The 27,876-nt window shown below is 44.7% G+C and overlaps 1 protein-coding gene across 1 annotated transcript in view; it reads left to right on the plus strand.

The window, feature by feature from the left end:
- The window catches only part of mboat2b (membrane bound O-acyltransferase domain containing 2b), a 63,693-nt gene that overhangs the window by 24,997 nt on the left and 10,820 nt on the right, over positions 1 to 27,876 (plus strand). Inside the window, exons 2-7 of the mRNA XM_071413872.1 lie at positions 14,387 to 14,532; positions 20,162 to 20,239; positions 25,791 to 25,886; positions 26,103 to 26,158; positions 27,252 to 27,306; positions 27,633 to 27,819. Coding sequence (XP_071269973.1) covers positions 14,387 to 14,532; positions 20,162 to 20,239; positions 25,791 to 25,886; positions 26,103 to 26,158; positions 27,252 to 27,306; positions 27,633 to 27,819 — 618 coding nt within the window. The remainder of the gene's footprint in view (positions 1 to 14,386; positions 14,533 to 20,161; positions 20,240 to 25,790; positions 25,887 to 26,102; positions 26,159 to 27,251; positions 27,307 to 27,632; positions 27,820 to 27,876) is intronic.

Genomic DNA, 27,876 nt, shown 5'->3' on the forward strand with positions numbered 1-27,876 from the left:
AATGGATATTAGACTGGGGGAAATCTGTCCTTGGTCTGATGAGTCCAAATTTGAGATTTGTGGTTCCAACCGCTGTGTCTTTGTGAGACGCAGAGTAGGTGAACGGATGATCTCCGCATGTGTGGTTCCCACCATGAAGCATGGAGGAGGTGTGGGGGTGCTTTGCTGGTGCCACTGTCTGTCACTTATTTAGAATTCAAGGTACACTTAACCAGCATGGCTACTGCCTTCTGCAGCGATACGCCATCCCATCTGGTTTGCGATTAGTGGGACTATCATTTGTTTTTCAACCTCCAGGCTATGTAAGGGCTATTTGACCAAGAAGGAGAGTGATGGAGTGCTGCATCAGATGACCTGGTTTCCACAATCACCCAACCTCAAACCAATTGAGATGGTTTGGGATGAGTTGGACTGCAGAGTGAAGGAAAAGCAGCCAACAAGTGCTCAGCATATGTGGGAACTCCTTCAAGACTGTTGGAAAAGCTGGTTGAGAGAATGCCAAGAGTGTACAAAGCTAGTAAATAACCCCCCCCCCCCCCCCCCCTCCCCCATCACTAGTAAATACCACCTTCCCACTTGGTTATGAACGCATCATGAGCTATCACATTATGTGGAACTTTGATTAGATAATTGACTTTAAAGGTTAAATATATATTATTTTTTATTCTATAAATTAGAAAATATTTGACAACACTGTAAGCTTTCAAATGATATCAAACTCAACCGTTTATCTTTTTCTGAGATAAAGACATGGATGTCTAATGGTAGGGTGGGGTTTGAAAAATAGGTCAACTTTGAGCACCTCGATCGCCTACATATTTTGGCATTCTGGTCCATTAAGTCACTTTCTGACCACTCTACCAAGAGCAAACACGTTTGGAAGGTTTCATTCAAATCTAAATGAGTGCAGTCAGAAAGTGATTGAATTCATATGGAACGACCCAGAGCCATGAACAAAGACTGGAAGATAATCAGCCCTGGTCAAATAATACGGCTGTCAGCTGCCCCTTAGAACAACCCTGCCCCTTAGAACAACCCCAAATGACACCGTTTTCCCTTTTTATAGTTCAACATTTTTTACCAGGGCTTCCAGGGATCGACCCCACCTGTCAGCCAGCCAGCAAGGACAGTCCAGACTCCAGCTCTGGAGAGAGACTGGGGCAAGGCTTTACCGCCACAGGACCGTCTTAAAGGGCCTAGGAACTTACAGCAGAGAGGCCCCACTTGGTATGCAGGTTCAACAAAGGGCGAGCTGGGAGTGACAATTGATCACTTTAATTTAAAACATTCGGAAAACTACGCCGTGGCTCTCCAGAAACTGACCACAAAATCAACCATGCAGAAGCTTTTTATTTGATTTGAATGGCTCCCCGTGATGATCATCAGACACTTCTGCCTTTCTCTCTTTGCAAAGCTTTGAGGAGGTTATGTCTTTTGGCTTCTCATTTGCTCTCACAATGGACTTCCCTGATTTATCATCAAGGAGGTCCTCTCTTCTTCAGTCTCTGCATTCATTTCTCCACTTCAGCAGGGGTGGCCAGAGTTTAACCTCCTTAGGGATGGATTGCAAGCATGGGCTCATCAAACACACAGCCTGAATAGCTTTGGATTTTCATCTGACATGGCGATAATGGCTGGCTCCCAAATGGAACCCTATTATTCCCTATATAGTGCACTGCTTTTAATGGGCCCTGGTCAAAAGTAGTGTACTATATAGGGAATTGGTTGCCATTTGGGACGCACACAATATGAATCAGTAGGTTTTTATTACTAGTCAATTTTTATAAAGCTCTTTCCCTTATGTTTAAAAATAAAAAATATGTGGACAAAATACTGAAGTCTATTCAGTGTGCCTGAGCTTGTGGTTGAATTGAGTCATTGAGTTTTTAGTCATTTCGGTATTTAGGGACAGATTGGGGGAGTAAAATAGTCTAACGCTATGCTAATGGCTGTGCTGTGAATCTTTTGTGTGTGTGTGTGAGACCTAGTAAAGATTTTAAGTGTGTGTGTGCTCATATAACAATATGCGGTACTTGTACATGGATAGATTTTACAATACAATCACAAGCTCTTTAATGTGGAAAACCTACTGTACACACTCCACACTATTGTCCCTAGCCCCGCACTGTAGCTCTTGCATTGTCATTGTGTATGCCTGAGCCGTGCTAAACACAAGCTGTCCAAACAGAGCAGAGGAGATGAGGGCTTTGAAGGCTTTCTCCCTCCCTGCTGGCAGAGAGGAGGCCAGCTGCGCCCAGAATATCACCCTATTCCCTATTGAGTACGCTACTTTTTATCAGAACCCTATGGTCCCTAGTGGAAAGTAATGTACTATATGTAATAGAGTGCCATTTGGGACGCACCCCAGGGCGCCACAACCAAAACAGAACACGGCAGCAATTTGAGGCGAGCTGGATGAAATACAATCGGGAATGTTCATTATTATTTCCTATTCACTCCCTTCCCTCTCTGCCTTGACAAACACACACTAACTTTGTTTCAGAAGTTAAAGGTGGCAGCAGGCTGAAGAGGAGGGAGAAGGAATGCAACTATAGCTTGATTCAACCACAAAAATAAGACCATAAGCGTCCTCATTTTTATAGGGTGTTTTCCCTTCATCTAGTATCTGATAAACCTGTGCTGTGTGTTGATAGTGTATCGTTTAGGGTTCTTCCTCTCAGTTTTTTTCACAGCGTTCGTGTCCCGCTGTGTTTTTGAGCACAGCTTGGCAGCAGATGGCTGCTTACATAAAAACGCCTGGAGAATCAACTGACTTAGCCTATTGAACATGACGGTTTCTCCTCCTGACTAGCTTCTGACCCCGTTAGTTTGTCTCCTTGTGGTGCGACAACATCTTAGCATAATGATCCCTTTAATAAAAGATGGAGAGAGCGAGGGAGAGGGAGCGCGTCATTATATCATCTACAAACACCATTGATATGTTGCCCTAAACTGCAGAGAGAACTCGCTTGGGAGTGTGCCGTTAGCGATGATGCTAATGAAAACAGTAGATGGAAAGGCTTTCCCTAAAACCTTCTGAATTTAAATATTAACTGCAAAGTAGCCTGTGCCTACCTGGTATGATTATTTTAATCAATCCAGTGGGTATTTGTTTTGCAAACTCTGACATCACATGTGCGCTACAAAAACACAGCAGCCTCTTGCTAGGTGCGCACTGGAATTAAAGTGTAACTAGGCTAAACCCCAAAAAAAAAAATTTCTAAATTTTCCCAGACCTCAAAAGTGGTTTCCTGATGTGGCATTGTTGTGCACGTATAACGTACAATTTCTGTAATTTGTTTAGTGTTTGAGCGAAAACCTGGAAAAACACGGAGATAACAGAATCTAGGGAAAAAACTGAATCAGGCAAAAAAGAAAACAGATTTCAAAGGGCCCTACACTAAGGGATGGAGCCATGTGCAGTGCCCTACTGTATGTACAACGATACACAAATTATTATTTCGTGACTTGTCCCGCATTACCTATTTAGTATCTGATTTCAACAAATATTAGACTGTTTTCTGCAGTGTACAGTACCAGTCAAAAGTTTGGACACATCTACTCATTCAAGGTTTTCTTTATTTTTACTATTTTCTACATTGAAGAATAATAGTGAAGACATCAAAACTATGAAATAACACGTGGAATTATGTAGTAACCAAAAAAGTGTTAAACAAATCCAGAAAATATTGTATAGTTGAGATGCTTCAAATTAGCCACCCTTTGCCTTGATGACAGCTTTGCACACACTTGGCATTCTCTCAACCAGCTTCATGAGGTAGTCACCTGGAATGCATTTCAATTAACAGGTGTGCCTTGTTAAAAGTTGATTTGTGGAATTTCTTTCCTTCTTAATGCGTTTGAGCCAATCAGTTGTGTTGTGACAAGGTAGGTGGGGTATACAGAAGATAGCCCTATTTGGTAAAAGACCAAGTCCATATTATGGCAAGAACATCTCAAATAAGCAAAGAGAAACGACAGTCCATCATTTCTTTAAAACATGAAGGTCAGTCAATACGGAACATTTCAAGAACTTTGAAAGTTTCTTCAAGTTGTTGGGTTCTGAGAATATGAAAATATACTTATTCATGTCACTGATGGAGTGCTAAGGTTAAGGGTCTACACCAGAAGTTAAGGGTTATAGGAGGAAGGTATATAGTGGGTGCAACTAAGCTTGGAACGTGTTGAGTGCAGGGAAGCGATTACATGTGGCAGGCATTGATAAGGAGAGACGGGTGGAGATCTTAGAAGCTAACAATGTCACTGAGGGAGAGAGGGTCATGTATAACGTTTACATGATGTCAGGATATGTTATTGTTAGCCATCAGGGATCCTCTGGGAGGAGAAGAGACACAGTCTGGTATCAATAACCATGACAGCCTTGAGTTGGGGAGGAGTGAGCACTTTGGGGTAGGGGTCAGGTTAGATGAAGTGAGGAAGAACCGATATCACTAAGGTTCTGTCTAGCTACAGAGATGCGTTGGTTAGGAGAAAGGGTTAAATATCAGTGCTTGTGTGAAATGTTTTTTTTTTGTCTGAATTACAGCTGTACCGACCCTTTGGGAAGAATTCAACTTGGTTAAGCTTCTCTAGTGTCCGTGAGTTATTTACTCAAAATTAGCAAAGTGGACAATTCAAACCTAACAAAGTGCCGTCGCAAAACCGTTTTGATGCCGGAGTATGTGGAAGGAAAGATCACAGAAATCCCATGAAGAAGAAATTGAGGTCATCCATATTCCATGAAGAAGACATTGAGGTCATGCATATCATTTGACAGCCATTCTGTAGTGGTACAGTATACTTTGAGTTGTTAAGTGTGGTTTGCATGGATTATGGATGGGGCTGTGTGACACTCTCTCTCTCTTTCTATCAGTGGAATCAGAAAGAGGAATGAGGAGGTTTGGTTTAACATCACTGACAATTCCTGTGTGAGAGTGCATGCGTGCGTGTGTGCGGCAGAGTGTGTGCGACAGTGTGTGTGCGACAGTGTGTGTGTGCGTGCGTGTGTGCGTGTGTGAGCGTGCTTGCTTGTGCGTGTGTGAGTGTGCTTGTGAGCGAGCATGTGTGTGAGCAAGCGTGCTTGTGCGATAGCGTGTTTGAGTGTGTGTGCGAGCGTGCTTGTGAGCGTGTTTGAGCGTGTGAGTGAGCGTGCTTGTTTGTGTGTGTGTGAGCGTGTTTGTGTGAGCGTGCTTGCGTGAGCGTGCCTGCGAGCACGTGTGAGCGTGAGTGTTTGTGTGTGAGCGTGCGTGCGTGTTCATTCGCGTGTGTGTGTGAGCGCGTGCGTGTGTGAGAGCGTGTGAGTGAGCGTGCGTGCGTGTGTGATTGTGCTTGTGAGCGTGCGTGTTCCTCTGCCACATTGCCCTCCAGTTCTATAGCCACCTCTTCATGGGCAAGTGGTCTCTCTTACTGAATATGGAATCATTTTACTGGAGGTGTTGCTTGATGTTAATGGCACGATGCTTTGGGATGGTTCTAAAGGGCTGCATAGGGCTCTGGCCTAAAGTAGGGCACTGAGGGGAATAGGGTGGACATCACAAAGGAGGACAGAGCTGTAGCTACTCAGTGTCGTGCAGATTGTGTCAGCTTCCTGTTACGTAAACACCACATGACCACTTTTCCCCACTCGGTCGGAAGCGAAACAGTGGTTATGTCCCAAATGTCACCCTATTCACTATATAGTGCACGAGGACTCCGGTCAATAGTAGTGCACTATGTAGGGAATAGGGTGCCATTTGTGCTGCAGCCACAGTGAATCACTGGGATTAGATTTGTGTGACGGTCTTTGTGGTAACCATCGACACGGTGCAGAGACATAAGTCTGTATGCAGACTGCTGATGCACATCTTGCCAGCCTCGTTAGAGAGGTACAACCAGCAGCACCCACACAGAGAACACCGAAACAAGGCAGAGGGAGAAGTAACAGAGAAAGATGGAAAGAGTATGAGGCACATAGAGACCAGAGGAGGCCAGAGTGGACAGACGATAGGAAGCCAAAAATGGTCTGAAAGGCAAAGAGGGAAACGTGTAGTCATGGTTGACTTTGTCATTAACCCCGTACACTTCTGGAAATTGGCCTATATGGATATTTGAAGTATTTCTAACAGAAAAACTATAAAAAGCATATTCATGACTATGTCTTTGATATCATTGATCATAGCTGAAAAAAACGTTTGGTATTATGGATTAACATCCTCTGCCTTATCATGGATGGACAGCTACCTATTAAATAGAACAGAGGGTTTTCTTTAATGGAAGCCTCTAACCCGTCGCAAGACCCACTGGTTGTTGCTTATTTATAAAACCCTCTTAGACCTCACTCCCCCCTATCGGAGATATCTACTGCAGCCCTCATCTTCCACATACAACACCCCAAAGCACACACATCCCTGTGTCGCTCGTCTTTTCAGTTCGCTGCAGCTAGCGACTGGAACGAGCCGCAACAAACACTCAAACTGGACAGTTTTGTCTCCATCTCTTCATTCAAAGACTCATGGGGACACTCTTACTGAGTGGCGGCTTTGCGTGATGTATTGTTGTCTCTACCTTCTTGCCCTTTGTGCTGTTGTCTGTGCCCAATAATGTTTGTACTATGTTTTTGTGCTGCTGCCATGTTGTGTTGCTACCATGTTGATGTTATGTTGTGTTGCTACCATGCTGTGTTGTAATGTGTTGCTGCCATATTATGTTTTCGTCTTAGGTCTCTGTTTATGTAGTGTTGTCTCTCTTGACGTGATGTGTGTTTTGTCCTATATTTTTATTTAATTTATTTTTAATCCCAGCCCCCATCCCCGCAGGAGGCCTTTTGCCTTTTTGTAGGCCGTCATTGTAAATAAGAATTTGTTCTTAACTGACTTGCCTAGTTAAATAAAAAAATATGCAAAAAAATATGCAAATTCAGGTGAGTGTGGTGTATCGCAGGGCAGCCGGCTTGGACCATTATTGTTTTCTGTGTTTACTAATGACCTTCCACTGTCCTTACACGAATCCACAGTATACACTTTGGCTGAAACATTACAATAAATAACTGACACATTTAACATAGAGCTCCAGTCAGTTTTTAGAATGGGTAACTAGCAAAAGACTAGTGCTAAATATCTCAAACTTAAAGCATAATTTTTGGGACAAATCGTTTGCTCAACCCTAAACCTCATCTGGATCTATACTGAACAAAAATATAAACTCAACATGCAACAATTTCTAAGATTTTGCTTCGTTATAGTTCATATTTATCAATTTATCTATGGTTTTCACATGACTAGGAATACAGATATGCATTTATTGGTCACAGATGATATTAAAAAAAGGTAGGAGCGTAGATCAGAGAACCAGTCTGTATCTGGTGTGACCACCATCATGCAGCGTGACATCTCCTGCATGACAGACATCTCTGTCTGACATCAGACATCTCTGTGCATTCAAATTACCATTAATAAAATGTTTGCTGTCTGTAGCTTATGCCTGCCCATACCATAACTCGTTGACCATGGCAAACCGCTCGCCCACACGATGCCATACACGGGGTCTGCGGTTGTGAGGCCGGTTGAACGTACTGCCAAATTGTATTATGTATGTGATGCGTGGTTGGGATACGACTGTGATATGTGGTTGTCTCGACTGTTTATCGTAAGGTGAATGCAGTAGCTGTGGGTCGCTCTGGATGGGGGGCGTCTGCTGAATGGCTCAATTCAAATGTAAATGTAGTGCATTCGGATGAGATTCAGACCGCTTGACTTTTTCCACATTTTGTTACAATATAGTCTTATTCTAAAATTGATTGAATAAATGTTTTCCCTCATCAATCTACACACACTACCCCATAATGACAAAGCGAAAACATGTTTTTAGATATTTCTTTGCTAATAAAAAAATATTAAAAAACAGCTTATTTACATAGGTATTCAGACCCTTTGCTATGAGACTCGATTGGAGTCCCCTTATGGTAAATTCAATTGATTTGGTTGGAAAGGCACACACCTGTCTCTAAGGTCCCACAGTTGACAGTGCATGTCAGAGCAAAAACCAAGCCACAAGGTTGAAGGAATTGTCCGTAGAGCTCTGAGACAGGATCTGGGGAAGGGTACCAAAAAATGTCTGCAGCATTGAAGGTCCCCAAGAACAGTGGCCTCCATCATTCTTAAATGAAAGAAGTTTGGACCCACCAAGACTCTTCCTAGAGCTGGCCGCCGGGCCAAACTGAGCAATCGGGGGAGAAGGGCCTTGCTCAGGGACGTGACCAAGAACCCGATGATCACTCTGACAGAGCTCCAGAGTTCCTCTGTGGAGATGGGAGAACCTTCCAGGAGGACAACCATCTCTGTAGCACTCCACCAATCAGGCCTTTATGGTATGGTGGCCAGACGGAAGCCACTCCTCAGTAAAAGGCACATGACAGACCGCTTGGAGTTTGCCAAAAGGTATCTAAAAGACTCTCAGACCATGAGAAACAAGATTCTCTGGTCTGATGAAACCAAGATTGAACTCTTTGGCCTGAATGCCAAGCATCACGTCTTGAGAAAACCAGGCACCGTCCCTAAGGTTGAAGCGTGGTGGTGACAGCATCATGCTGTGGGGATGTTTTTCAGCGGCAGGGACTGTGAGACTAGTCAGGATCGAGGGAAAGATGAACGGAGTGAAGTACAGAGAGAGATCCTTGGTGAAAACCTGCTCCAGAGCTCTCAGGACCTCAGCCTGGGGCGACGGTTCACCTTCCAACAGGACAACGACCCTAAGCACACAGCCAAGACAACGCAGGAGTGGCTTAAGGACAAGTCTCTGAATGTCCTTGAGTGGCCCAGCCAGAGCCCAGACTTTAAACTGATTGAACAATTGTGGAGACCTGAAAATAGCTGTGCAGCGACGATCCCCATCCACCCTGACAGAGTTTGACAGGATCTGCAGAGAAGAATGGGAGAAACTCCCCAAATACAGGTGTGCCAACCTTGTAGCGTCATACCTAAGAAGTAGGCTGTAATCGCTGCCAGGGGTGCTTCAACAAAGTACTGAGTAAAGGGTCCGAATACTTATGTAATTTATATATATAAATACATTTGCACCCCCCAAAAATATTTTTGCTTTGTCATTATGGGGTGTTGTATGTAGATTGATGAGGGATTTAAAATAATTTAATCCATTTTAGAATAAGGCTGTAACGTAACAAAATGTGGAAAAAGTCTAGGGGTCTGAATACTCTCCGAATGCACTGTGTATTTATGTATGTTATGTTTTATTTGTTTCCTGTTTGGACCCCAGGAAGAATAGCAGCTGTCTTGGCAGTAGCTAATTGGGATCCTAATACACACACACACACACACACACACACACACACACAAAAAAATGGCAGAAATTGAAAGAGAACACTTTAGAGATTATGGGGACATTTATCAGACCCAAGGAGAGGATACAACACTTCACCTGACAAAAGACTGAATCCACTCACTATACCATCATTTTAAAGGGATAGTTTACTCAGAATACAAACTAATATGATTTTCCACCTACCTTGGCAGTAGTTGATTCAAGAAGTTTCCTTTCGACACTTAAAGCCATATTTTGTTACTGTTAGCATTCTCAGTAACGCGTAACATTAAACTGTTCTTGCGCCTGTGTAGTAATGGGGCGGCAGGTAGCCTAGTGGTTAGAGCGTTTGGCCAGTTACCGAAAGGTTGCTGGGTCGAATCCCCGAGCTGACAAGGTAAAAATCTGTCATTCTGCCCCTGAACAAGGCAGTTAACCCACTGTTCCCCGGTAGGCCGTCATTGTAAATAAGAATTTGTTCCTAACTAACTTGCCTAGTTAAATAAAGGTTAAATATTTTTTTAAATAATAAAACACTTATTTTGGAGAAACATTTTATGAGCATGTTGTTACTTTAATACTTCGATAATTGCATAGGAATTTGCTGAGTTTTTGTAACTATTGTACACGATTGGTGACTGTTCCTTATTTCACTTACGTAATAGCTCCATTATTATGCAATGCTAAAGCAATTTCCAAAGTCCTATGTAACAATATTGCTATCTTACTACACATGTATAAGAACTTTGTCAAGTGTTGCTGTATTATGTCTCACTCATATGAACATATATTTGTTAGTCATTTTGAAGCTGCAAAGGTGGTGTACTCTAATGTTGAGGTGATTCTATGCCCCTCATGTATTTAATTCTAGGCTGTGGGCTACATTAAGATTCATATCCGAGAGCCCTCCAAACCATGTGCTTATGATAATATATTTAGACTAATTCAACTAACTTTTGTCGTTTTTGGTTCTTCGTCAAATATTTGTTTTCAAAATAACTTACATAGATTCAAATACCTTCCAATATGATTTGGTTTTCTGGAGAGAAGAGAAACAATTACAAGGGTTTGAGTAAGAGGTCCATCTGGCGTCTCCAAGTGGCCACACAACTCTTCAAACTGTGCACAGTTCCGAAGTAATTCCAATACCCTTTTTTTGACTGAAGGAAAGAGCCTTCAATATAACGGCTCGACCACACCTACAGCGTCGTTGCATTGTGGCACACCAGAAGTACATTCATTTCCAATGGAACACCGCGTTTGTTTTGCAGCGTTGCAGAGGCAGTTGCAGTGCGTTCCGTGTGGCGCATACGTTGGATTTATTCGACATATATGCGCCAAACTTTATGCGCGGACCGCTTGACAGAAATGGTAGAAGGTGAACGTTGAACTTTCTGTTGCACACGTAGCCAGATGACGCTGCGTACTGTTTTACGCGACGACGCTGTAGGTGTGATCAAGGTGTAATGTGCTTTGTTTAGCTCTCCTAGCCTTGCCATTGACGAACTGAATCAAGCACACTTGTCGTTTTTTCTGGTTTGGAACACAGCCCCGTGTCCCCACCATCACACAATTACTGTTGTTTTACGCAATCCAAAAAGGTCAATTTTTACAATTCGCAATCAGGGTCAGGTGGGGATCGTTTTAAAGCTTATTCTATTGCCAACATGGCTAGCTAAGTTATGAAGTACGATCTTACAGTTTCGAAAGGCACTTCAGACAAACATAGAAATGTTGGGGCTCATAGTCATTTTGTCGTGAGAGCATTCTTCACAATATGACAAACAGGCTCATTCTGTTCAGGACAACCCAGGGTATAACATATGTCATCCTTGTGACTGTAACATAGCGATCATAAATGTTGATACTGTACATGACGTGTGAAGTGCATATTTGGACTCACGGGTGTGTGGTTTGCTATAATCGGTATTAGAATCCTGAGCGTCTCATCTTTCCGAACACATCGACACGATCTCTCAACTTATAGCATTTCCCTCATTCAGAGAACAACAAATGTGCAAGAGTAGCCCAATTTGTGGGAGGGATGGGGGCATCTTGTCGCACACAGGGCTGAAGTTCATAACGGCTGTCAGTCAAAACCCATACAGCGCTGTGAAGCGGAGAACCTGAGCTCTGACGTCATGTATAGCATGTTACTGTACAGGCACTGCGTTCCAATTTAGGTTCTTATCAATGACAAAATCTGCCATTTCCAACTTGTGTACGAGATGATGGGCTGTGTGTGGAAAGGGCTAACCTAATAAGAGTATGATTCTCTCATCAGTGCCTATGGTAGAGGTTCATATTAAAATCACACATGATGGCGTGAAACAATTCTCATTTAGGCTAGTGTCTGAGTCTGAATGATAAAGTAAGCTTTGCAGAAAACTGAGATGTTAAATCATTTAAAGGGGCAGTGCAGTAAAACTAGATTTTCTTGTGTTTTATATATTTCCACACTGAGATTGGAATAATATTGTGAAAATTATGATAATGCAATTTTAGTGTAAGAGCTGTTTGAAAAGTGCCTGAAATTTCAGCCTGTTTGTCTGGATGGAATTTCTGGACCACCTGGTGACATCACCAAGCCGTATAAGTTAATAGACCAATAAAGACAATAACAGCTAGTTTTCAGGTTACTCATCTCTCCCATTTACATTCCTACAATTAGCCCCTCTCTCACCACTCCCAGACAGTCCGAGCAAAATAATTTCTTGCGAAATAATTTTTTTCTAAGAAGCAATTTCTTTCCTCCTTTTTGACCATTTAAATTGAAAACAGAAAGGTACTTTATTGTTACCAAGAAATGATTTGATATTGAGATAACGGCTGCATTGGACCTTTGTAAATCATGACTCAAGCCATGAAAGCATGTTCCTCCCTACCTGTATCACTGCCTTGCCGTTTGGCACAGGCCTTTCTGTTATTTGGTTGAGAGGAATGCCCCAGACTCCCGTTGTCTTTGATAGGCAGCAGATCGACTCACCCTGGCATGGGGTGAGTTGACAGATGTGCTGTCCTTAAACCAGGGCCAGCCTCTCTGTCTGTGTCCCAAATTGTACCCTATTCACATAGGGCACGGTAAAAAGTAGTGCACTATATAGGGAATAGGGTGCCATTAGGACCAATGGCAGACGGGAAGGGTAGCAGAGCTACAGATGAGGGGATTGACTTTCAGAGGGGTGATGATGCCCTGGGGCAGAGGGTGCGGGCTGTCTGACCCTGAGCTGGACCGCCTCCCACTATAGTGACATTTGACCCGAGAGAGAGGGAGAGCATGGGTTGTCCCCTCTTGCATCCCTGCCAGCTCATCAGTATTCAACTCACACTGGCACAGGAGCTCTGCTTAAGTGTGTGTGTGTGTTTGAGCTCGTGTCCCTATGGATGTGTGAGGCCCCTTAGCTCTGTTCAGTCCAGACTCAAGCACTGTGTTACTGTGGCTCCACTTGGCTCTTGGCATTATGGCATATGCTAACAGAACAGCAGTTTTATCTGGGTCACAGGGCATCCTGGGTAGCCCAGCGCTACCGGCCATGCCCTTGCTTTGGATGCGTCCCAAATGGCACCCGTTTGCATTTATTTCACTACTTTTGCCCAGAGACCAGAGTAGTGCACTAAATAGGGAATAGTGTGCCATTTGGGATGCAGACTTTGAGTCACACCTCATTCTGCTTCCTGTCGTTTAGCCAACATTTTCCCCCGTTATCCTTGTGTGGTAGCCTGGTTAAACCTGACTGAGAGCTGCACTCACCAAGTGAAACAATGTTCAGTCTGTTTAAAATTGTTTGTGTGGTGTATTTTGACAGTCCTGAAAGGACGACAGAGGGGATACAGATGGGTTGGAGAATCAGATTGAAGGATCAGAGTGGGGAATTGAACCCCGGTCTCCGGTGGTGTGAGAAGTGTACATGAGTCGTAGCCAGGAGTGTCAAACACACTTCATATGAAACGAATGGGTTGGTACTAAGTGCAGCTCAATGCACACAGCACTAAATGCTTTACCACTCTAGCTATCTGGCCATTGTAGCTAGTAACATTACAATTCAATCAATGGATTTGTTTCCATGAAGTAGCTGCCTTTTTAGTTGGCTGCGCAAAGACAGTACAGGATGAAGGCAGACACTGCTTCTCCAGTAAGATATCCCCGATCACACTTATAGGCAAAGTTATGGTGACGTTGACTAGCTAAGCTCATGCGCAGAAACACGTCATTGGGGGTTAACGATCATCTCTCGCCGAACTGCGCAGGCCGAAAAAAATCAAAGGCACTCCTTTGATATAAAGTAGTGGATTGATTGTCTCTGCTGTAAGCAAGACGCTTAATCTTGCAAGGTAGCCACTTCCTGAGTCCAAAATTGAACTTTTGCCCGTTCCCTATAGTACACTACCTTTGCCCAGGGCCCAGTGGTCTATGGAGAATCGGGCTACCATTTGGGACATTTACAATTTTAGTCATTTAGCAGATGGTCTTATCCAGAGCGACTTACAGTAGTGAGTGCATACATCTTCATACCCTATGGGAATCGAACCCACAAACCTGGCGTTGCAAGTGCCATGCTCTACCAACTGAGCCACACTGGACCCCAGTCTATGTCGTCATATCTCTGTCACGAGTTCCGGGGATCGGAATATAAAAGGATCCGCTAGTGATGCTTATCATTGTTCAGACATCTCCGTGAATGTATTATCTTCACAGTCATTTGCTGCAAGTCAATGGAACCCACACTGTTAACATTGGACTTCTGGTCTTATCATCTGAAGGGGCTTTATATGAATCCCAAATTCCCGGCTGTGTGCCTCATCTCTCTGGTTAAGACTTGTTTATCTGGTGTTCTGACGTTATACAACTACATTATGGTCCTGAAAAAGAACACATGCCATCCACAATAACAATTTGTGCATCTCTCCCTCTCCTTCCATCCTTCTCTCTCTCTCCTTTCTCCACCTCCCCCTCTCTCTCCTTTCTCCACCTCCCCCTCTCTCTCCTTTCTCCACCTCCCCCTCTCTCTCCTTTCTCCACCTCCCCCTCTCTCTCCTTTCTCCACCTCCCCCTCTCTCTCCTTTCTCCACCTCCCCCCTCTCTTTTCTCCAGGTGAACTTTGTGGTGTGCCAGCTGTTTGCCCTGTTGACAGCCTTCGGGTTCCGTCTCTATCTCCATCCCAGTAAGACCAGTCCCTTTGTCAGACATGTGGTGGCCACGCTACTGGGATTCTACTTTGCTCTCTTCTGTTTCGGCTGGTGAGTCCGTCTCTCTGCCTACACACACACACCCACACACACTCTCAGGTTCCACGCGCTGTGTCATGATGGTCAAATGGGTCGATTTAGAGGGGAAAACGATACCCCCACTCCAAGCACTCTGCTGCGCTGCTGCATAAACGGGCCGCTGTAATTTCTCTCAGCATGGGTTGATAGGGGGCAGTTGATTTGTTTTGCGAAACTTTAGACGGGAGTAAGTAGCGGAGTTAGAACCAGATGGTTGTGTCGTATTTGTGTTCACATCTGATGCTATCAGGTTCAAGAGGATGTTTTTGCTTTGCACGCTGATGTTATATTGAATAGGACTGTGACTGGATAGGATAGGTAGTGGGACAATGAATAGGGATATTCTTAAGCCCTCTTTTAATATTGACCTGCTGCCTCTTGGCAACTATCTGTTACTAAATACTATGACATAGTCTGTGTCCATTTCATAGAATTTTAAGCAATATATATATATATTTTTGCAAGCTAGTATTTTGAAGAAGCTCTTTTGACTGCCTCCAAGTATAGTTCAATTAGTGAAATTAATAAATGAATTAGGGACCAGTGATTCCTTATGTAAAATATCCATAACAGGATCCCCCCCTCTAACCTGATTCATGGGCACAAAGGGAGGACATGCCAATATGGGTCCGCCAATAGATGTATCATCAGGTCAATATGCTGCTGGACTCATCACCGATCAGTGTTGCTAAAAAGATTTCTTTCATTAACAGATCTGCTTTAATAAAACAAACAGGTCGATGGACCAATGGGGCAAATGAGGGCTGTGTCCCAAATGGCCCATTATTCTCTACGTAGTACACTTCTTTTGACCAGTAGTGGACTAAATAGGGAATAGGGTGCCATTTGGGACACTGCCGAGGACTGAGTGCCAGGACGTTTAGTTGTAACACACTGTAAACTGCAGGATCTAATTAGAGCCACACACATACTTACAGGGGGTGCATCCCAAATGGCACCCTATTAACATAGGGCTCTGGTCAAAAGTAGTGTACTATGTAGGGAGTCAGCGCCACATTTACTGTATATGGGTTGTTGTTCGTAACATGCAATATGTTGTGAAAAATATGAATTCCTTGCCACAAAATGGCACGCAAACGTTGCAATCTTTTGTGAGCACAAACTGCCACATGTGGTCGATAAAATAAAAAAATATTCAAACTGGATAAAATGGGCATGCTTAATTGTCTTCAATGGAACCAATGACTGGGTAAAAAGTCCGTGTAGCACTAAATGATGTGCTTGTGAGGTGTTGGGTATGTATCCACTTTGTCATTGTTCCTATGTAACTGCACCCAGTCGTACTCTTGAGTGTGTGTTATGGGTGAATGTGTGTTAAATTAAGCGAATGAAGGGACAAATGGTTCTCTGTAGGCAGACTGGGCACATGAACCTTGGCCCATTACTGACTGGCAACAGTATGGCAAATGGCACAGAGGAAAGACAGACTGAGGGAGAATGGAGGAAAACAAGGGTGGAGGGAAAGCGAGAGAGGGAGGATGGACAGAGAGGATGGAGGGGAAAAGAGACGTGGAGGGAAATAAAGAGGGAGAATGAAGGGGAATATGCAAATGAGACATATAAACTCAGCAAAAAAAGAAATGTCCTTTTTTCAGGACCCTGTCTTTCAAAGATATTCCGTAAAAATCCAAATAACTTCACAGATCTTCATTGTGAAGGGTTTAAACACTGTTTCCCATGCTAATTCAATGAACCATGAACAATTAATGAACATGCACCTGTGGAACGGTCGTTAAGACACTAACAGCTTACAGGCGGTAGGCAATTAAGGTCACAGTTATGAAAACTTAGGACACTAAAGAGGCCTACCTACTGACTCTGAAAAACACCAAAATAAAGATGCACAGGGTCCCTGCTCATCTGCGTGAATGTGCCTTAAGCATGCTGCAAGGAGGCATGAGGACTACAGATGTGGCCAGGGCAATAAATTGTAATGTCTGTACTGTGAGACGCCTGAGACTGCGCTACAGGGAGACAGGACGGACAGCTGATCGTCCTCTCAGTGGAAGACCACGTGTAACAACACCTGCACAGGATCAGCACATCCGAACATCACACCTGCGGGACAGGTACAGGATGGCAACAACAACTGCCCGAGTTACACCAGGACCGCACAATCCCTCCATCAGTGCTCAGACTGTACGCAATAGGCTGAGAGAGGCTGGACTGAGAGCTTGTAGGCCTGTTGTAAGGCAGGTCCTCACCAGACATCACCGGCAACAATGTCCCCTATGGGCACAAACCCACCGTCGCTGGACCAGACAGGACTGGCAAAAAGTGCTCTTCACTGACGGGTCGTGGTTTTGACTCACCAGGGGTGATTGTCGGATTTGTGTTTATCGTCGACCGAATGAGCGTTACACCGAGGCCTGTACTCCGGGAGCGGGATCGATTTGGAAGTGGAGGGTCCGTCATGGTCTGGGGCGGTGTGTTACAGCATCATCTGACTGAGCTTGTTGTCATTTCCGGCAATCTCAACGCTGTGCGTTACAGGAAAGACATCCTCCTCCCTCATGTGTTACCCTTCCTGCAGGCTCATCCTGACATGACCCTCCAGCATGACAACGCCACCAGCCTTACTGCTCGTTCTGTGCATGATTTCGTGCACAACAGGAATGTCAGGTCTTCTATTTTGCCCTGTTTATCAAAAGTGTTGGAAAAACTTGTCAAAAATCAACTGACTGGCTTTCTTGATGTATATAGTTTTCTCTCTGGTATGGAATCTGGTTTCCGCTCAGGTTATGGATGTGTCACTGCAACCTTAAAGGTCCTCAATGATGTCACCATTGCCCTTGATTCTAAGCAATGTTGTGCTGCTATTTTTATTGACTTGGCCAAAGCTTTTGATACGGTAGACCATTCCATTCTTGTGGGTCGGCTAAGGAGTATTGGTGTCTCTGAGGGGTCTTTGGCCTGGTTTGCTAACTACCTCTCTCAAAGAGTGCAGTGTATAAAGTAAGAAAATCTGCTGTCTCAGCCACTGCCTGTTGCCAAGGGAGTACCCCAAGGCTCGATCCTAGGCCCCACGTTCTTCTCAATTTACATCAACAACATAGCTCAGGCAGTAGGAAGCTCTCTCTCATCCATTTATATGCAGATGATACAGTCTTATACTCAGCTGGCCCCTCCCCGGATTTTGTGTTAAATGCTCTACAACAAAGCTTTCTTAGTGTCCAACAAGCTTTCTCTACCCTTAACCTTGTTCCGAACACCTCCAAAACCTAGGTCATGTGGTTTGGTTAGAAGAATGCCCCTCCTCCCACAGGTGTTATTACTACCTCTGAGGGTTACATATCAAAGCTGCAGGCTAAAGTTAAATCTAGACTTGGTTTCCTCTATCGTAATCGCTCCTCTTTCACCCCAGCTACCAAACTAACCCTGATTCAGATGACAATCCTACCCATGCTAGATTACGGAGACATCATTTATAGATAAGCAGGTAAGGGTGCTCTCAAGCGGCTAGATGTTCTTTACCATTCGGCCATCTGATTTGCCAGCAATGCTCCTTATAGGACACTGGTGTGGCCACCAGCTGCATTGAGTACTGCAGTGCATCTCCTCCTCATTGACTGCACCAGATTTGCCAGTTCTTGCTGTGAGATGTTACCCCACTCTTCCACCAAGGCACCTGCAAGTTCTAGGACATTTCTGGGGGGGAATGGCCCTAGCCCTCACCCTCCGATGCAACAGGTCCCAGACGTGCTCAATGGATTTGAGATCCGGGCTCTTCGCTGGCCATGGCAGAACTCTGACATTCCTGTCTTGCACGAAATCATGCACAGAACGAGCAGTATGGCTGGTGGCATTGTCATGCTGGAGGGTCCTGTCAGGATGAGCCTGCAGGAAGGGTACCACATGAGGGAGGAGGATGTCTTTCCTGTAATGCACAGCGTTGAGATTGTGCTCTCCTCCCAGAAATGTTCCAAACACACAAAAACCTTATTCTCTCAATTGTTGTGCACAAATATGTTTACATCCCTGTTAATGATCATTTCTAAGGTTTGGCATATCAAGAAGCTGATTAAACAGCAGGATCATTACACTTGTGCACCTTGTGCTGGGGACAATAAAAGGCCGCTCTAAAATGTTGAGATGACAGATGTCTCAAGTTTTGAGGGAGCGTTTTAATTGGCATGCTGGCTGAATGAATGTCCAACAGAGCTGTTGCCAGATAATTTAATGTTCATTTCGCTACCATAAACTGCCTCCAATGTCGTTTTAGAGAATTTGGCAGTATATCCAACTGGCCTCACAACCGCAAACCACGCCAACCCAGGACCTCCACGTACCTATAATGCCAATCCATTTTTCTGGACACTAGATGAAGTCTGTATATTTTGGGGTACTTTCATTTGAATAAAACACTTCACATATTGTTGCTTAACACTCTTTCTCATCTTTCTATCTAAATAAAATAGTACTGCCATGTATGAGAAATGCTTTTATTATATATTTTCCAAGAGAGTCTTAGCTAGAACACATCCTTTTCAAGACATCAACAATTGCTTTAGTAAAAGTCTGAAGATATGATACATCAATATCCGTAACATGCATAACGGTTGTGCATGTTACGGATATCATAACGCTGAAAAAGCACACTGCCCATGAAAAGAGAGAAACCAATTATACACCATATGAAAACATTTGAATTGAAAGTTAGCTTTACAGAGAAATTTCATATGGCCCGATGTAAGGTGCATGTTTTACAAAAAGGGTGAAGAAATAGACCTATTTCTGTCTCTGCTGCAGGGTAATGATTAAGGGTCAGCTGTGGGTCAATCTGTCTGATTTTATATGGCACAGGGGACAGGGAGGATTGAGTGAGAGAAAGGGAGGATGGAGGAAGAGAAAGGGAAGATGGAGGGAGAATGGAGGGAAAGAGAGAGAGGGAGGATGGAGGGAAAGAGAGAGAGGGAGGATGGAGGGAGAGTGAGAGAGGGAGGATGGAGGGAAAGAGATAGAGAGGAAGGATGGAGGGAAAGAGAGAGAGGAAGGATGGAGGGAAAGAGAGAGAGGAAGGATGGAGGGAGGGAAAGAGAGAGAGGAAGGATGGAGGGAAAGAGAGAGGGAGGATGGAGGGAAAGAGAGAGAGAGAGGGAGGATGGAAGGAAAGTGAGAGAGGGAGGATGGAAGGAAAGTGAGAGAGGGAGGATGGAGGGAAAGAGAGAGAGAGGAAGGATGGAGGGAAAGAGAGAGAGAGAGAGGAAGGATGGAGGGAAAGAGAGAGAGGAAGGATGGAGGGAAAGAGAGAGAGGGAGGATGGAGGGAAAGAGAGAGAGGGAGGATGGAGGGAAAGAGAGAGAGGGAGGATGGAGGGAAAGAGAGAGAGGGAGGATGGAGGGAAAGAGAGAGAGGGAGGATGGAGGGAAAGTGAGAGAGGGAGGATGGAAGGAAAGTGAGAGAGGGAGGATGGAGGGAAAGTGAGAGAGGGAGGATGGAGGGGAAAGAGAGGAAGGGAGGGTGGCGGGGAAGAGGGACAGAAGTGGAGGGAAATGGAGACATCGTGGGAGAGGAGAAATAGTGGGGATTATGTGTGTGATTGATTAAACCGTTAATCACTTATCTCTCCTCTGTGTTTCAGGTATGCTCTCCACTTTCTGGTTCAGAGTGGGCTCACCTATGGCATCATGATCCTAACAGGAGTGGAACACATGCACAAGTAAGTCCTCTGCGTGTGTGTGGTTCAGGGTGAGAGTTGTTTCTGAAGGCCTGTCTGAATGATGATGTGTAGACTGGCCGCAAGTGACATGCTGTACTGCCTCTAGAGCGGCCGCTGCTGCTGGACCAATAATGTTCAAAACCCACAGGAGAGCCCAGACATATAAAGTACCAGTGAAAAGTTTGGGCACACCTACTCATTCCAGGGGTTTTCTTTATTTTTACTATTTTCTACATTGTAGAATAGTAGTGAAGACATCAACACTATGAAATAACACACATGGAATCATGTAGTAACCAAAAAAGTGTTAAACAAATCAAAATATATTTTATATTTGAGATTCTTCAAAGTAGCCATCCTTTGCCTTGATGACAGCTTTGCACACTCTTGGCATTCTCTCAACCAGCTTCATGAGGTAGTCACCTGGAATGCATTTCAATTAACAGGTGTGCCTTGTTAAAAGTTAATTTGTGGAATTTCTTTCCTTATTAATGCGTTTGAGCCAATCAGTTGTGTTGTGACAAGGTACGGTTGGTATACAGAAGATAGCCCTATTTGGTAGTAGACCAAGTCCATATTATGGCAAGAACAGCTCAAATAAGCAAAGAGAAACGACAGTCCATCATTACTTTAAGACATAAAGGTCAGTCAATACGGAACATTTCAAGAACTCTATGATGAAACTGGCTCTCATGAGGACCGCCACAGGAATGGAAGACCCAGAGTTACCTCTGCTGCAGAGGATAAGTTCATTAGAGTTACCAGCCTCAGAAATTGCAGCCCAAATAAATGCTTCACAGGGTTCAAGTAACAGACACATCTCAACATCAATTCAATCTCCGGGAGTTCACCTTCATGTGCTCACCCCGCCCCGCCCTCTTTAATTTTTCCTATTTATGTCTAACTTGTACATGCAGGGGTCATTGGAACAAATTGCTCCTTCTCTTGGAAGTAATACTTGGAGCAGTAAAGGTGTGAAAAATCATAATTTATTTTGTGTGTGTGTGTGTGTGTGTGTGTGTGTGTGTGTGTGTGTGTGTGTGTGTGTGTGTGTGTGGACGTGTTTAACTATTCTTGTGGGGACCAGAAGTCCCTACAAGAATAGTAAACAAAGTAAAAATTGACCAACTGGGGACATTTTGTTAGTCCCCACAAGGTCAAATGCTATTTCTAGGGGGTTTAGGGTTAAGGTTAGAATTAGTGTTAGGGTTAGAATTAAGTTAAATATTAAGGTTAGGAGTTAGGGTTAGTTGTAGGGTTAGGGTTAGGAGCTAGGGTTAGGTTTAGGGTTAGGATAAAGTTTAGGTTTTGAGGTTAGGGTTAGGGTTAAGGTTAGGGTAAGAGTACGGGTTAGGGTTAGGTTTAGGGTTAGGGTTAGGGGTTAGGGAAAATAGGATTTTGAATGGGACTGAATTGTATGTCCCCACAAGGTTAGCTGTACAAGACTGTGTGTGCTTGGTCCCACAGTTTGTCATTATCTGTCTGGTAGCGGAGGGGAGGCTAGCATGGCCATCATTCCGTCCTGTTGCTCACCAGCTGTTGGCGGACATTTTTTTCATTTTTTTCTCTGGCTTCGCGATTACTGTAATAACATCTTCCAATTACTTCTTCCCCTTTGGCCTCCTGTGTCTTGTTGCTGGCTGTGTCCACCACCTACCTCGAGGCACCAGTTGTTTTCAGACGAGCGCATCCATGCATAAGAGCCTACTCCAGCTCACCCCTTGTCGTCCTCCTTTGCTAGCCCAGCTGGGGTACCTCTCTGGGGGGTTGCTAACTAGGCCTACTTGAAGCCCAGGCCCCATCTACAGGCCCGGAGGAAACTAATTGTGGAGAATACTAATTTCACTGCCTAATCGATTACTTTGGTGTTCAGTTGATACTTCGGAGAAAAAAAGAGGAATGAACAGGTCGGCATAGATTGCTGTTGTTTTTTTTCTTTCTCGCCAGTTGTGTGGGCAAGAGATTGGCTGGGTCCCAAATGGCACCCTATGGGCCCTGGTCAAAAGCAGTGCATTATATAAATATAAGGAATAGGGTGCCATTTGGGACGCTATCCTTGCATGGCTCGCCACTTATCTTGGGCCTCTGGCCAAAAACGAGGGGCTTTTTTCCCTTCCCTTGGTTCCCCTCTGAGAAATTAGATTGATCTGTAAACTGCAGCACATATGCCTCCAACATTGACTCGAAAATGTTTTGCTTGACTCCTTTGGTTATCTTGGAGGAGAGCTCAGTCAGCGGAGGAGGAAGAGATGGTGGTAGCTGTCTGGCTGACATAGCCCAGAGGTGTCTTCAGGTGCATTCACAAGCACAGTCAGAGGTTCTCACAGTGCTGCTGAAAGAGCTAGTAGTCTCCTCCTTCCCCCCTCCGCCCTAGTCTCTCCTTCCTGACCCTCATAGTCTGCAGGGAGCTTGACTGCATGAGTCATCGCCATGGAGTGTGTGTGAAGACTGAGAGTGTGGTGTACTCCTTGAGACTTAACATGCCTTCCCTGCCACGTGCGCACACACACGCACGCACGCACACGCACACACACACACGCACACACACACACACACACACACACACACACACACACACACACACACACACACACACACACACACACACACACACACACACACACACACACACACACACACACTTCCTCTCTTCCTGTGGGGATGTGTGTGGGGTGTGCACGTGTATGGACTGTGCAGGCTGTGGGATATAATCGTCTCCTCTCTGATGATTTCGAGGCTGTGTGTCCCAAATGACACCCTATTTCCACCCCCTGTGGGCCCTGGTCAAAAGTAGTGAACTAAATAGGGAATAGGGTGTTTTTTGGGAGGCTGTCTGGGAGTAACAGAGCCACTATCCACTGTGCCTCCTTACTGAGTTCAGAGCACTGCCAGAGAGAGAGGGGAGGAAGAAGGAAATAGGGAGGGAGGAAAAGGGAGAGAGAGAGGGTGGAAGAGACTGGGAAAGATGAGGAGCGAGAGAGGAAGTAAGAAGGAGAGGGTAGGCTTGTTGTAGATGAGATGGAGAGAGATGTGCCAGTTAAGGAAATACCAAGCTTTAAGCTAGTGCATAAAGATCAACACAGAGCACCACAGAGCACCCGCTAGATCCCCGCTCTGCTCAATAATGAGACAGCAGGAGCAGGTGGGTGACTGGCTGTCTGGCTAGCTCACTGACGGGCTGGCTGGCTGGCTCACTGACTGACTGACTGACTGGCTGACTGGCTCACTGACTGGCTGGCTGGCTAGCTCACTGACTGGCTGACTGGCTGGCTGGCTGGCTAGCTGACTGACTGACTGACTGACTGGATGACTAGCTCACTGACTGGCTGGCTAGCTGAATGACTGGCTGGCTGAGTGACTGACTAAATGACAGAGACACAAGCTGCTCTATGTCCTGCTGGAATGATTATGGGTTGATTATGATACCCATGCTCAACATCTCTGTCTCCATGGAGACCTCTTGTTTTTTGCCACCTTAAAGCCTGCACAGACTGTGCAAGTTTTGCAATTTTTTTGCCACGATTTTTGCCGTAAGAAAGAGAGGGTAGGCTAAGTGTAGATGAGGCTGAGAGAGGGAGATGGAGAGAGATGTGCCTATTAAGGACATACCAAGCTTGAAGCTAGTGCATAAAGATCAACACGGAGCACCCACTAGATCCCTCTGCTCGATAATGAGACGGCAGGAGTAGGTGTGTGACTGGCTGGCTGACTTACTGACAGAGACGAGCTGCTCTATGTCCTGCTGGGATGATTACGGAATGATTATGATACCCATGCTCAACAGCTCTGTCTCCACGGAGACCTCGTCTCTTGTCACCTTTAGGCCAGCACAGACTGTAGGATATTAGTCGTCTTATGCCACGATTCTGCCATCCCAGACCAAATGTCCATGTAGTGGGTAAATTCTTAAACAGCTTGGAAAATTCCAGAAAATTATGTCATGGCTTTAGAAGCTTCTGATAGGCTAATTGATATGATTTGAGTCAATTGTAGGTGTACCTGTGGATGTATTTCAAGGCCTACCTTCAAACTCTGTGCTTCTTTCCTTGACGTCATAAGGAAAATCAAAAGAAATCAGCCAAGACCTCAGAAAAAATTATTGTAGAGCTCCACAAGTCTGTTTCATCCTTGGGAGCAATTTCCAAACGGCTGAAGGTACCACGTTCATATGTACAAACAATAGTACGCAAGTATAAACACCATGGGACCACAACGCCGTCATACCGCTCAGGAAGGAGACGCGTTCTGTCTCCTAGAGATGAACATACTTTGGTGCGAAAAGTGCAAATCAATCCCAGAACAACAGCAAAGGACCTTGTGAAGATGCCTGAGGAAACAGGTACAAAATAATCTATATCCACAGTAAAACGATTCCTATATCGACATAACCTGAAAGGCCGCTCAACAAGGAAGAAGCCACTGCTCCAAAACTGCCATAAAAAAGCCAGACTACGGTTTACAACTGCACATGGGGACAAAGATCGTACTTTTTAGAGAAATGTCCTCTGGTCTGATGAAACAAAAATAGAACCGTTTGGCCATAATGGCCATTGTTATGTTTGGAGGAAAAAGGGGGAGGCTTGCAAGCCGGAGAACGCCATCCCAAACATGAAGCACGGGGGTGACAGCATCATGTTGTGGGGGTGCTTTGCAGCAGGAGGGACTGGTGCACTTCACAAAATAGATGGCATCATGAGGAGGGGAAATTATGTGGATATATTGAAGCAACATCTGAAGACATCAGTCAGGAAGTTAAAGCTTGGTCGCAAATGGGCCTTCCAAATGGACAATGACCCCAAGCATACTTCCAAAGTTGTGGCAAAATGGCTTAAGGACAATAAAGTCAAGGTATTGGAGTGGCCAGCACAAAGCCCTGACCTCATTCCTATAGAAATTTGTGGGCATAACTGAAAAAGCATGTGTGAGCAAGGAGGCCTACAACCCTGACTCAGTTACACCAGCTCTGCCTGGAGGAATGGGCCAAAATTCACCCAACTTATTGTGGGAAGCTTGTGGAAGGCTACCCGAAACGTTTGACCCAATTTAAACAATTTAAAGGCAATGCTACCAAATACTAATTGAGCGTATGTTAACTTCTGACCCACTGGGAATGTGATGAAAGAAATAAAAGCTGAAATAAGTAATTCTCTCTACAATTATTCTGACATTTCACATTCTTAAAATAAAGTGGTGATCCTAACTGACCTAAGACAGGGAATTTTTACTAGGATTAAATGTCAGGAACTGAGTTTAAATGTATTTGGCTAAAGTGTATGTAAACTTCCGACTTCGTATTTCCCTAAATGATCAAAACTTGTTTTCTGATGCATTCTCTCATCTCTCTGCAGCAGGCATGTAGTGAAGAATATGTTTGGAACATCAAATCGCAATGAAATCGCAGTATCGAATCAAAATACATATAGCATCGTGAAAATCGCAATACATATCTTATCGGCAACTAAGTATCGTGATAATATCGTACCATGAGGTCCCTGTCAATTCCCAGCCCGAGTAGTGAGCTATTGTGATTTTTGTCTGTCTTTATTCTCAGATACTGTTTGGTGGTGGCCCTGGGGTATCTAAGCTTCTGCCAGATCACGCGTGTGTACGTCTTCGACTATGGCATGTACTCTGCTGACTTCACAGGGTAAGACTCGAGTGCGGTAATACAATGACCCGATGTCCTCATGTAACATTGTGTCGGAAGACTGTGTGAAACCATGCCTGAATTCATGGGAAGGCTTTATATCCTAATATAGCTTTTGCTTATGATCACTCATTTCATTTCCTCTCCCCCTAGTCTCTTTTACACTTTCACTCTCTCTTACTCTCTCTCTCTGTCTCCCTCTCTCCCTCTCCATAGGCCTATGATGGTGATAACACAGAAGATCACCAGCTTGACGTTTGAAATCCACGATGGTAAGTAAGGAGCTTTTTTCCCCTTCAAACCAGACATAGAGAATATATTTCTGGATTAATCATATAAGCCTGTCTCCTCCTCTGATGTCAGACGGACCAAAAGACAGAAGGCATGCACTAGTAGCGTCATGGGATATTCCTCACATCACCTCCAATGTTATGGCATGTTTAATACCCTCACATCGCTGGAACATCTCACATACTCACTCCATTTCGCCATAGAAATGTGGAGGAGTCGGATCATAGGGCTGTGTTCTCAGTACGTTTATGAGTGCACATTCTGTTGTACTCTGATAACTGCCTCACGGACCAAAAGTAAAAGAGAAGAAGAAAGCGGAATAGAAAGTACGTGTTCGAGAGAATAAGGAGCAACAGCTTCATCAAAATAAATGGCTTTCCACACACACACACACACACACACACACACACACACACACACACACACACACACACACACACACACACACACACACACACACACACACACACACACACACACACACACACACACACACACACACAGGGATGAGGGATGGCCTGTGTCACATGTGGCTCCAGTCCCTAGCAGGCATTAGGCTGTAATATAATGAGCTGATTAGCTGTACTTACCTTGTTATCAGAGTAATGGCCCCCATAAACAACTCAGAATTATTCGGCCCGCTTCCCTCTGGTCTCCTCATCCCCAGGGTGCGATGTGCAACGAGGGGTTGGCGAGACAACGTGGCTCCAAACTTTCTGGAAGTTTAGCATCTGTTACTTAGCCCTTAGATCAGCAGGGATCTACAAAGAGTGAGAGAGAGAGAGACCGACCACTGGGACCTAATGGATATCATTACCCACACTGGACAGTCACAGGAGAGGACAGGACAGGACAGCACTGACTTCTCAGAACACTGCCTCTCTCTGGGATGACGTCTAAGGGCATGGAATGGTGGCTTCACCCGTGTCAAACATATCTACTGTTATGAAATGTTTTTGTTCCAATACATTGGAAAGTCAAAGTAAGCATCTTTGAATGAACTTGAACACAAACCACCCTGATCAAAAGCATGCATTACACATGTGTTCTTCTCTGCGTCCCTCCCCCCAACAGGAATGTGCCGGAAAGAGGAGCAGCTGACTCCAAATCAGAAAATCCTGGCTATAAAGTATGTTTTACACGTATGTTTTTGTTATTCTGAGCAGAAAATGGCAGCTTCCCGTATGAGCATGTAAGGACGCTCTGATTGGCTCTGTAGTGGCTGAATTCCAAAATCGACCCTTGGTCTCTAGCCGTAGGCATTTCATGTCGCTCTTTTCAAAAGGTTATTTAAAAATGCCTTTAGTTACATGATTTATCTCGAGAGAGGTAGAGAGAGTCTTTGTGGATTCTAACTACGCCTTGTATCAGTCAGCATCAGTCTGTACTGTCACCGTGACGACCGGGGCGACTGTGTTATGACTGTCTCCGTGTCTCTTCCCTCCTCCCCTGCAGGAGGATGCCCAGTCTGCTGGAGTACTTCAGCTACAACTGTAACTTCATGGGCATCCTGGCCGGCCCCACCTGCTCCTACAACGATTACATCGCCTTCATCGAGGGCACGCCCTGCCGTCGCCACGGAGACCAGCAGACAAATGGGAAGGCCAACGGCAGGCACAAACAAACGGACCCCTCCCCGAACGTAAGCATTTGGTCTCAAATGCCACTATGATGTTTTTGGAAAGTTACCAAACGGGCA

The sequence above is a fragment of the Salvelinus alpinus genome, chromosome 8 (genome assembly GCF_045679555.1).
Source record: "Salvelinus alpinus chromosome 8, SLU_Salpinus.1, whole genome shotgun sequence".
Classification (NCBI taxonomy): Eukaryota; Metazoa; Chordata; class Actinopteri; order Salmoniformes; family Salmonidae; genus Salvelinus; species Salvelinus alpinus.